This window comes from Pagrus pagrus, assembly GCF_965226575.1.
Source record: "Pagrus pagrus genome assembly, chromosome: 4".
In the NCBI taxonomy this organism is placed as follows: Eukaryota; Metazoa; Chordata; class Actinopteri; order Spariformes; family Sparidae; genus Pagrus; species Pagrus pagrus.
The window spans coordinates 6,755,879-6,768,059 of NC_140188.1; the positions used below are offsets into that span (position 1 = coordinate 6,755,879).

Genomic DNA, 12,181 nt, shown 5'->3' on the forward strand with positions numbered 1-12,181 from the left:
CTGTTTCTTCCTGTGTGTCTGTCTGTCTGCCTGTCTGCCTGCCCTCCTCACTGCATGTCTCCTTCTCTGCAACACACACCTCACTGGAGGCTCCACTTCAGTCCATTCAAATCCCTCCCTAATTGACACTCTGTGAGAAGAGGCAAGGCTAGCCCTGAGTGCACTTCACTGACTATACCAAGGCATGTTCATATGAATGCTGCCCTGCACAGAAATACATGAAATTCACTGCTCAACTTGCCCTCCTCCAGCTTTATGATTCACATGCCGTCGATTCTCCACAGGAAAGGAACAATACCTAAACGAATATTGCATTGCAAGCAATATTGTTTGAAAAGTAAAAGCAGCAACAACCTCTCCAGAGGCGTCCCGAGGATAATCCTGTGAAACCTCTGGTTACCGTGGAGCAGGCTGCGTCTCAGCGGTGCAGCGCTGCCTGTCGCACAGCTATTGCAAGCATCAACGAGGAAGGTCAAGTCTGGGACTATCTCTCTCCCCCTCCTCTCCTCGCTCTGCTCCTAGCTTCCTCCCTCCATCCTCGCTACTGAGTAAAACCCACCGCTGTGAGAGACAGACTTGATTAACGATGCATAGACTTCCCCCATCGAGAAACACAAGAAACCGTAGCGCAAGAGGACGCATGCGGCGCCGAGGTCACACACTCTGCTTTGCTTTTTCGCAAAAATATGAGTAAATATACAGTAAGTTTGAGTGTGGGCTAGTGGATAAAAAGGCACAGCGTTTCATGAATCTTACAACGGATAACCTCTTTAGGCATTCCACAAACAGCATTTTCCCCTCAAATATCAAACAAGAAAAGGCCTCTACTTGCTCTAAACATGCACAAACACACACACACACACACACACACACACACACACACACACACACACACACAGGACACCAAACAATCCGGATTCATCCACCAGCCAACCCAAACAGACTGACACATCCCCTGAGATAACCTGCTGCCTGTCTGCTTCCCTACAAATGTACTTTCTGAAGTAATATTTGCCAGCTTCAGTCGCATACTGACAATGAATGGTGGCATTTTTATTAATATGTGCTTTGAGGAAAACACCACGGACACCAAGACAATAAATTATGACTTAAGTACGTTATGTCTATTCTCATGAAGAGGCAAACCTTGCTCCAAAACAAGGCTGAAAAAAGCTTCCTGAGAGATGTTGATGCCATCAGAACAGACAGAAAAACACATTTCAGATAAAGAAATATATAATAAGCTTTATTTATCTTTGGACGGATGGCTCGGCATGCATGCACTTTCCCTGTGCTGCTCAGCTTCAACATCATACACTTGTGGACTTTGAAACCTGATGGCTGCACAGTTATAAACAATGTTTTCCCATTGTGAGCCATTAAGTACTCTGTCAGTGGCAGTTTGGGCTGAAGTGGCGAGCTAAAGGGTGCTTCAACAGTTGTTGTGGAAGGACCGAGAATATTTGGCACCCAGAATTTCCCATCCAGTCTGAAGCAGCACTGGGTGGTGACACATCACAGAATGATGGTGTTATTCTGTTTGCCAGTGATGATTAGTGATGGGAAGAACTTTTAGTGGAAATATTAAAGGTGCACTATGTAGTTTTGGGGAAGAAATTCTAGTCAGAAGAGAAAGATCGTCAATGAATGTTTGTTTTTTAATGCCTGAACAAACTGAATAAACAAAGTGGGAGTCTTGTATGTTTATGTGTTTGAGTTACATTAAACAAACTCAAAAACTCAGTAGGGCATTTACCAACAAAACTTTACTCCTACGAACCAGGTGATCCTCAGAATAACCAAAAGTAAAATGAACATATTAAATGATTCTTACTCTTCATTTTTACTTTTTTTTTAATTTTTTTTTTTACTAATTTTAAATATTAATGAAATCAAGAATGAAATTCAACCCTAGAATGGAAACATTCAAAGTCATAATTTGCAGTTGGTCGACAGCACCCTCTCTACCCCAATTATTATTATTTTTTTTCATTTTCATGTTCTGTTTTCAGTGAAAGCTCATCCTCTTCGGTTTCCAAAGTCACATTTCATCTTTAAGTAGAGCAATGATGTCTTTTTGAAGGACAAGAGGACAAAACTCCATCCAGAGTTCAAACCATTTTCAACGGAACTTTGTAGAAATTCACACACTGAACAAAGACTACACACACACACACACACACACACACACACACACACACACACACACACACACACACACCTTCTTTAGTTTGTGTTGTATGATAATCTCCACAACTGAAGACATCTTTACCACGTTAAACCTCACATAAAAATTACAATGTAAAGTTTAAAAATTCATTGAAGCTTAAAAAGACATCAGAGATCTGGTGAAGGGACTCATGAATGTCTGAATTTTAGGACTATAAACGGTCACGCTCTGCTGACGTCTCCTGAAATTTATTCATGGGAATTCCATCATTTCAATTGAAAAAAATGATATTTTCTATTTCTTCACCGCTTACTGTCCCTAGTGTTGGAGAGAAAATAATTGACCTTTTTTTCTTCTTGTAATTCATTATGGCTGAAATTAACCTCTGCACTTGTGAATGAGTGCGGGGCGATAACCCTGATGGGGAGACAATTTGTATTTGTGTTTCAGATCTTCAACTACTCAGATTGTCTAACTGGTTAAGAGAATTCAACAGAGCATTGAGTTCAGACAGAAAAAATAACCTTTGCTTTGATATCATAAAAAGCTACCCCAAGGACAGACATTTCACAGTGAATAATGAATCAGAGTGAAATGTAAAGGTGACTGTTGGCCTATTCAAATGCTGCACTTAGGAAAAAAAAAAAAAAAAAAAAAAACACAAAAGAAATTTCTGCTTGGATTAGTGACTAGATGACCTTCACGTTAAAATTATTAAAGCCCATCTTTCTTTTGCTTTTATTGCTTTTATTTTCAATAACAATTATGTCTCTTCCATCATTTATTCATAACGGCGTTTGAAGGGATAAATAATGACCTTCCCATTCGCGCAGCAGGTAGGATTAAGGAGGAAAAAAAGAAAAATAAATTAGCACTGCTTTAGAAAAAGCACAAAGAACTTCTTGAGTTTGATAAAAACCCACTCGCAGCTCCGGGTGAAAAAAATGACTCAAGTGCAGACTCTCTTTACACTTTAGACCACATTCATGAGAGGAAATAGAAATCTACGTGACCTTTTGTGTCTAGTGTGAATGTGACATTATGACTGTAGAAACATGTTCATGGTTACACGTTTCATGGAACCAGAATACTGTTAATTTGGCAATCCATTTTATCATCACATTAATCCTTCTATCCTTTCGGTATATTTGTTTTTATTTGGCTCAATGAAAAGTTTTATATTATTCCACTCTGTTTCATTGGATTTTAAATTGTTTGTGTATAATTTTATGTAAAACAGCACGAGCTGCTGTTTTAAGTATAAAGGCTGCAAGAAAATTGAAGTTTCCAGTTAAAAAACAGCAGATTGTGGAAGAAAACTCTCTTTTGGTATTACAAGAAACAATAAACTCATCTCATTTAATGTTGTGGTAATACAACAGAACAAAAACAAAACAACAGACTTGATCAGCCAGCAATCAATGTGGACTACTTTAGATGTGTAAATGAATCCATGTCTTGATTCAAATACTTTTTAAGTGAATATAATGCAATCCAAAACAAAACACTACTAACTAACTGACTATAGAGTTAGCCAGAGAAGGGCAGTATCTACATTTAATGTTTGTTCTTTGACTTTGTAAAAGATTATTTTTATTCTCTTTTTGCTCAGTTTATTAAGTGTTTCTTAATGTTGTGCCAAAATCTTTGGTGATTCAATTAAATTTATTTAATGTGAATGTTGCCTGGACGATAAAAAAAGATGTATCTTGTAGCTCAATACTTTAAGAGCCTGTATTTTTGCTTATTTGAAATACGTGTCATTTGTCATTTTATAACCCCAGGTTTAAATTAGACAAACAACTTAACAACAATTGGCTTCATCACAATCGTCGGCTGAAAGAAGTGCATCACTGTGGCTTCAGATTGGCTGTTACACACCAAGATAAATCCTGATTGGCTGCTTGAATCGCTGATGTGGGAAATTAGCAGAGCCAATCTTTTCAATGTAGAGGGGTAAGGTCAGACCCATATTAGTATTAGTTTGTATGGAATGTATTTTTGTATTTTCAAGTATCAAATTATTTGTATTTTAATGAAATACATTTCCTCATCCCAGCACTTTGTTTTATACATTTGATGAGCAAATGTTTGTAATTTGTAATAAGATACTTTTTGACGTATTTGTGCCGAACTCTAGATACTTTAAGCTTCACCAAGATAAGCTTTACCCAGGACTATTCTAATGAATTGCAATAAAAAGTACATCGTGCAGGCCACTGTGGCTTATCTTGTCACTGAGCGTATTGTACAAGTGTAAATAAGATCTCTTCTAATGATAAGCCTTTATGGTAAAATCCTAGGACAACAAAATTAATCAAAATATTATTAAAATAAAACATGATGGCCAAATGCAATATCCAAGTTGAAGAAGCTGCAGTTGTTTTACTAAAGGTAAAATACTGTAAAGTTAAAAATAAAGCGCTGTAGTGCTGCAGAGACGCTGCCATTGTAATATCAATATAGTCAAAATAACTGCAATATGACTTTTTCTGCATATCATGCAGTCCTATTCCAATTTCCTGTTATAGCGAATACACCAGTGTGCAGGTTCCTCTAGGAAAACACAGGGCATGATCCTTGTGTCACTATGAAGCTACACAAGTTTTATACTTGAAAGCCTCTTAAAAGGCTCAACGGCTTAGCAACAGGCTCAGCTGTAATATAGCACAAGAGTGTTTAATGCCTCCTAACATGCCCTGTCACTGCCTTTGTCTTTCATCCTTGTTTTGAAAGCAAACGCTTTCAGTTTTCTCGTGTGGCTTGTACAGAAGTGTCGGCCCACAGTGTGTGTGTAAAAGTTTCTGGGGAAAAGAAGGGCACAATAAAAAAGAAGAGGTAGATTTAAAAGAGCTTAATCGTCTTACCTGAATCCACTTGTCAGGAATGGCCATAGCCAGACGGTAATCAAAACCAAGTCCTCCCTCCTGCACTCCTCTGCAGAGAGCAGGCATCCCTGACACATCCTGCAGAGAAGTCACAATGTTTCATATCATGTGTGCGCAGGTTTATTTCCCAGTACTCCGCTAAGATCACATCAATACCACCGCACAACTCGCATATTAAGGCCTGAAAATCCTATACCACAGGCCAAAAAAGAGTGACATCCCATTTCCTTTTGCATTACTTCTTAATTACACCAATGAATACCTAAGTAAGCTATGCCTAACGAATAAGTGCTTTTAATTAATAATAGCTGTGGGCAGTGTCATTGCAAAGTAAGTGGATGCCGAAGGTGTGTGTGCGTGGTGGAGTGTGTTTTTACCTCTGCAACAGTGATGCAGTCGGGATAAAGGGTATGAAGAATGTGATTGGCAAGCATCAGGTAAACCAAAGAGTCTTCGTCCACCTGTAGGCCAAAGTACTCACTGTAGTCCCCTGAGAAGCAGGCGCCTGAGGAGTAAACACCCACACAGTCAACACTCATCATGTTTTCCACCCAAACGTCTAAAATCCTTCATTTCTCGCTTTTTTTCAAGCGAGTCCTGCAACTGTTTTTACTTTATTTCTTTGACATATTTCTCAACAGTCCTGGAGCCTTAAATGTGATTATTTTTTCTAGCTCATGTTTCAGGTGAGAAACTAATGCGAAAAACGTGTCATTGACTCATTATGAACTTGTAATGTCACCTCATAAATTGTGAAGTAGAACTTTTAAGATATTCAAAGAGATTCAGAATACCTTAATACACATACTATAGACTGGTAGTAGCTAGTGCAAATCCTTCCCTATAATTTCTTGTTAGGTTTAGATTTTTTTGGTTTTCATTTCTGTATTATCAGCAAGGCCACATTTTTAATATGTTTTCAATGTAAACATATTAAAAATGGATACACACAATGCATTTTAGTGAGAAAAAAACATGTTTACATCCATGTTAACATCGACTATCCCAACGTTTACTGGTGCATTATTATGTCTTTTTAAGCGTTACCGCCAACAACTTTTGATCCACTGAAAGGCATGAAATCGTTAATCTAATTGGCTGTCCTCACTGAATAATAACAGGTTTCGTCAGCCAATCGGGCTCAAGTATAGTGACTGTTATACCTGTGAGTACATCATTTTTAATTCAGGCAAAGCATGGATTTTTCACTCATCTTCATCTATTCATAAAACATCATCTGGAAAATGTGAGACCTTTAAAAACTTTCAAGTTACAGTGTGGCCTTATTTATTTATATATTTTTTTAAACATGCTTTGACTGATCCCAACCACATGATGGTTGGGATCAGTCAGACCTTTAAACAAAACTCCTATTGGCTGTATTCTTTATGCTTCTGGAGTCTGAGATGCACGCTGCGCTCTTGCTTTCGAAGAAGAGGAGGATGATATGCTTTACACACACTACCCAGTCTTTATATATGAGATGCACTGAAGGCAGCCTTACCGATGCCATGGTGATGGTACAGCATCGAGGTAATACCATCAAATCTGAAGCCGTCAAAGCGGTACTCCTCCATCCACCAGCGCAGGTTCGACAGTAGGAACCGCAACACTTCCCAGCTAGCAAAACACACAAACAGGCACACACACAGAGAGAGAAAGACACACACACACACACACACACACACACACACACACACACACACACACACACACACACACACTCAAGGTCAGATAAACAAGAAGCTGTGAATTATTCACACATCTCATCATGCACTTTAGGCACCAGAGATTAATTTTCACCGCTACAGGACATTCACATATTGATAACCAAAGCTCCATTATGCTGGAGATGGAGTGTCAGTGACAGGAGATGGTGTTTTCATTAACTACACCGTAGAGGGGATGCTGCCTTTCATGTATCCAGTTGTCAGGATGAGAAATCAGTGGCTCACACTACACGGGGAAGTTTTCCGATTTCCATCAGACCACTTGCATGACCACTGGGCAAGCGTTTAGTACAGCCAGGCCTATCCCTGCATATTTGAACTGATAGGATTTCATGCTACACTTGGGTAAACAAACACCATGCAGGGGAATTGAATTCCCTCTCGTCAATGTGAGATAAATCATACACTTCTACTCGCTCTGGCTTCCATCTTCAACATATGACCAGTTCTTCTGTCCCACAACACAAGCAAGAACAAAAAACAGGCGAAATGTACTATCCGAGTATGAAAGCATAACTTGTGTCTGTGGTTTGTTAGTGTCCTACAAAGCATGCAAACGCTCTCTGTGCCTGTTGGCTGGACTGTGTTGGTGGAGGCTGGAAGAGGCAGACTCCATAAATGGCCCGAGTCCCCGTTCCTGACTGAGCAATGGGAGAGTCATCTGGATCTGAACAGCCACTCAAGGCAAAGTACACTACGCACCTCACCTCTTCTCATTCAGCGGCGTGTTGCCATGGAAACGTCAGTTAAAACTCAAGATTTGGTTGTCCTTATGTGGTGTGTGTAATGAGCACCAAATAGAACATTGTACACACGGATGCCATGTTGAGAAGCAGCAGCTAAGCCCTGCTGATGTGAGGCGATTGACATGTTCGAGAGGCTGAATTCACAACTCGGATGCTCTCTGTACTCAGCTCCAACCATGGTTCTAATGATATGTGTCAGGTGCATCTGTATAAAACCATACCCGTTAATCTAATTTATCTTCTATTTTTGTGGCAATACGGTATCGATGGTACATCTATGAAGTCCACTGGTGACTTTTTTCCACCAACAGCTTCATGATATATCATTTGACCTCCAGAGTCTCACACCACTCTACTGAAAAAGGCTGTTTGAGGCTTATTAATATTTGAATTATTAAATAACGTTAGATGTGATATTGAATGGGAACTGGGAAGTTATATTTTCCTTCAGTTCTCAGTATCTACAGGAACAGTTTACAAACCTGATCCAGACGCTGAATTAGAAAAGTTGGATTCTGAATTTCATTTGTTTTTCAGTTGCAACACAACACCGAGGGGCAGTTCAACATTTTGGTCTTGAATGATGCAATTTCATCTTGTCAAAAAGCTGGTGAAGCAGTGAGGAGTCTCAGATTCATGCTTCAACAACACTTCAATAACATCTCAAAGTACAAAAATCTATCCAAACACTAAACAATTCTTGTTCTCGATCGTATCATTGATTATCCCCCAGAGAGTCTCAACACTAATGCTAAAGGCAAAAAACCCAAATCCCAGATTTTTTGGGAGCGGAGTAAGCCGTGACACGAAATGCATTTAAATGCGTTGCCTTCTGTGCTCCATTCCTCAGGGATGACCAACCTCAGCACTGTTTGACAGGTGTGAAGCTGCATGTTACATCGGCGCTTCCTCGTTCCCTTGAGGAGGAGCACAAGGGAGCCTGGTATGATCCGATATAGCAGCCTGGCTGGGTGGTCACGCAGACCCTGTGATAAATAGATTAGGTCCTCCACTCCACTGCGCAGAGCCAACAAAGGCTCAGACACAATGTATCCTCACGGGATGGAGATAATAGCCAGTGAGAGCCAGAGGCCCAAGATGAAACCATACTGCCACATTAGGACCCACAATGCCATTCATCATCAAGTCCAATTACAGTGGGAAAGAAGATCTCTATACCCGATGCAATACGCCGCTTATCTATGCAGTTCAATGAAGTTATCACTCGGCCTGTGGTGCTAATACAAAAGCAAATTGCATATTACACTGTCCTCATGCTAAAGCTCAGCAATGACAGTGAAACCTGGTTAGAGAGCACTAATAGAGTAACGCTCTAATACTGCAGCGTGGAGTAAGATAAAGGTAATCTATCATATGTTGTTGTTCTACCTCCGAGCACACACTGCAACAAAAGTCACTACAAGTCAATTCAAATAACAGACTTTTCCCACATCGGCTTCATGCTTAGCGGCTCCTTATCAGAGCTTATTTACTCCTCCAGCTGACTGTGACCCACATTACGGTCTTTATGTTGTGTTGCAGGCAGAGCAGATATTGAAACATGCTGCGTTTCTCCGAGTCAATTTTGCATAAGGGGTCAAGGCAACTTGTCATGACGGCAGAGAGAAAGATTTAAGTCCCTGTTTTCACAACATCACAGGTAAGCTGCAGATAAGACCAAATAAATTTAAGAAGCTGACAGGTCATTCCACCAGAAGTGTGATGCTCAAACAACGACGCTCGACAGCCTGATGGATGGCGTGCGTTTGTTGGACCAAAAAGGACAAATAAGGTGGCTCATTTAACGCATTTCAAACTTTTCTCCAATCCCTGCAGCCGTTAATGCGTCGAGGACAGAGACACTGACGGGAGTGACACTTGCAATAAATTCACAGTTCTCGCTTGAATTTATTTACTCATTCAATGATGGAATTATTCATGTAGCTTGTGGATACATTAAATACACAATTGCACCGTAGATTCTTGAAGGATAAGACTTGCTCTACAATTCATTTTTATTTTTAATTATTTGTGACTCACGATAGACATTTCAATCATGTTTAGTTGTCATCACTCCTTTCATCAGATCAGCCTCAGTCCAGTAAGACGGGCTTCAATTATCCAATCAGCTCTGTGTTTGTCTTAGAACACAGATATGTGCTCTGCGCTGGACATGTGGACGAAATACATGTTTATACTTCACACCACATTGTTAAGCAGCCCTCCAGGCAGTCTGGCGATGCTGGCTGCCACGCGGGGTAAACTCTCATCTAGCTGTCTGACAGACTGTCCCTGTATTGCTGTGCTTTGTGTCAGATATCTGCCATTTGTCTGGCATTCTTTAGGCTGCCTGGCACCTAGCTGCGTTTGCTTGTCATCCTGGGAGGGATATTCTGCTCCCTTTGAGACTGTTTGCATGTTTAGCAACCTGTAATTAGTATCACCTTGTACTTGCTGCCTTTCAGGATTCAATAGTTGTCTGGCAGTCCAATTCTGATCCATCTGAGTTTTCTCCAATTTTAGCAGTGGCAGGATATCTCTGAAGGTGTCTCTTCTAATGAATAATCACTAATGTTATTTGGTAGATTTTTTGGGTTTATGCTATTGCCATTCTGACTAAAAAAAAAACATCATGTCAAATATAGGAATGTCGACTAGCTGGCTGGCTAACATCAGCATCATGTTGCAATGTGCTGACCACTTGGGATTAATTACAAAAAATGGGTGGGCCAAAACTTGGCAGCCAGCCTTGAGGGAGGGGGCAGCCTTACAAGCTTTACTGAGGGGATAACAGTCCCCTGGGTTCGGAGAGTAGATGAGCGGGGACGAGCCACAGCAGGCACCGTTTCAGTAGAAGTGGTTTGGATGTGTGCTCGTATTCCAGGCCAGTTCCAAAAACTGTTTGCTAGCTCAGTGTGGTTGTAAATGAAACACTGACTGGCAAAATACTGCAAAGCTTAGCAATCTTGTAATACTGAGGAAGGAACTATGAGTCAGTATCACGAGGAAGGGCAACACTGACTCACTTCACTTTTAAAGAGACAGTTGTCAACTGCATCACCACACAGGAAACGTGTCGACACAGGGACGAGAGGCTAGCTAACTAAGTAAACAGTACAGCTGAGCTGAGGAGGACGGCATCCATGTTCACGTACCGCGCTGTCACAAGCACACGCATCTTTCTACCCTCTTTTTTGGGTAGAAAGAAAATAGTTCCTGTACATGAAACTGCTCACAACATGGTCTATGGATTATCTTGAGTGATCGGGTCATGATTTCTGGAAAGAGACGTTGCTGTTGAGTTTTTCCAAATGTATTCTTTGGTGCTGTAAACACCAGAAGCTCAGTGCCATCTAGGGCAATTATAATCTTGAGAAGGCAGACATCTCTACAGCCGATATCTCCAAACATATATATATCTCTGCAACTCACACCAAAGCAATGTAGATGTATAAATAGCACTACAAGTAAGAGGAAACGGACTTTGTCTTAAATACTTCAAATGTATTTTCTCTGCGATCTACTTTCTATTAAATGGCTTTTTACGAAGCATATTATTCGTTTGTATCACAAGAAAACAACAGAAAGCGCTTTGCACATACAAACTACTGCCATGGCACTTTTTTGCTTTTAGTCAGATAGTTTTAAGGGGCTGAGGAGCATGAAGGTGCAGAGCTGCTGCGTTCCTACCCACTGGCTCCATCCAGCAGCTACTGCAAGCTCTACGGGCAGCTCCAACCAGCCGCCGTGCACACCTACAGCTAAGTTGAACTCATTAGCTGAAGCTCACCAGAGGGGAAAAACAGCTTTTCCCCTCGCTGTGTGACTTGATGGGACAGTGGAAATAACTCATGGGTACTAAATACTGAAATGACTGAATTTGGACTGAGTTGCCATTTCAAGCGTGAGTTTATTGACTGATCAGACGGTAGCCAGGCCCCAGCGATGGTCCAGAGTTGTTCCAAGAAGTACTGTATGTAAAAACATAAACGCTCAGAAGGGGGACAGGGATAGATTTTTTCCTTTGTGATGGTTTCTGCTCTGTTTCTTTAAAATAAAAACCTGTCATTGATCAGCGGGATGATTCTTTGCTTCGCTACATGACATCCCTTGTGTAGAGTTCTGTTATTTGGGAATTTCACAACAAAGGACACACACTGTAGACACTACAGCTGAAAACCTAAAGTAATGCAAATAGATCTCACATTATAAAAAGTCATACTTGGGAAAAAATGTTGCAAAACTTTCTTCATGGCATGTGTAATATTACTGTAACGCAAATACTAAAATATTATACGTGGCAGAAGCGTGTAGTGATGAAACCTACGTGTAATAAGCTGATTCTGATGGGAGTGACAGCAGGTTTGCATGGATTAAAAAACACCTTGATCAGTATATTTAGCCCTATACATCAGCGATCCTAAAGTATTTGATTCTGGCCCTATTTGAGCTTTCATACTGTAAAATAAACATACACCCCCAGCAGTACTAATCTCATTTACTGAATGCCTACAAGCTACTTTTTGTCCTCATTCATTTATGATCAATGGCAGGCCACAGGGACAGAAGCGTTCACAATTTATATTGGCCAATACAGACAACATTAACAAATATTTGTCCATAATAAAGTCTCATGCACAGAATAAT

At 40.4% G+C, this 12,181-nt stretch overlaps 1 protein-coding gene across 1 annotated transcript in view; it reads right to left on the reverse strand.

The window, feature by feature from the left end:
• gbe1b (glucan (1,4-alpha-), branching enzyme 1b) overlaps positions 1–12,181 on the reverse strand; it is an 87,968-nt gene that overhangs the window by 48,216 nt on the left and 27,571 nt on the right. Inside the window, exons 8-10 of the mRNA XM_084351476.1 lie at positions 6,563–6,678; positions 5,436–5,563; positions 5,038–5,136 (exon numbers count right to left, since the gene is read on the reverse strand). Of these exons, the coding sequence (XP_084207602.1) occupies positions 5,038–5,136; positions 5,436–5,563; positions 6,563–6,678 (343 nt within the window). The remainder of the gene's footprint in view (positions 1–5,037; positions 5,137–5,435; positions 5,564–6,562; positions 6,679–12,181) is intronic.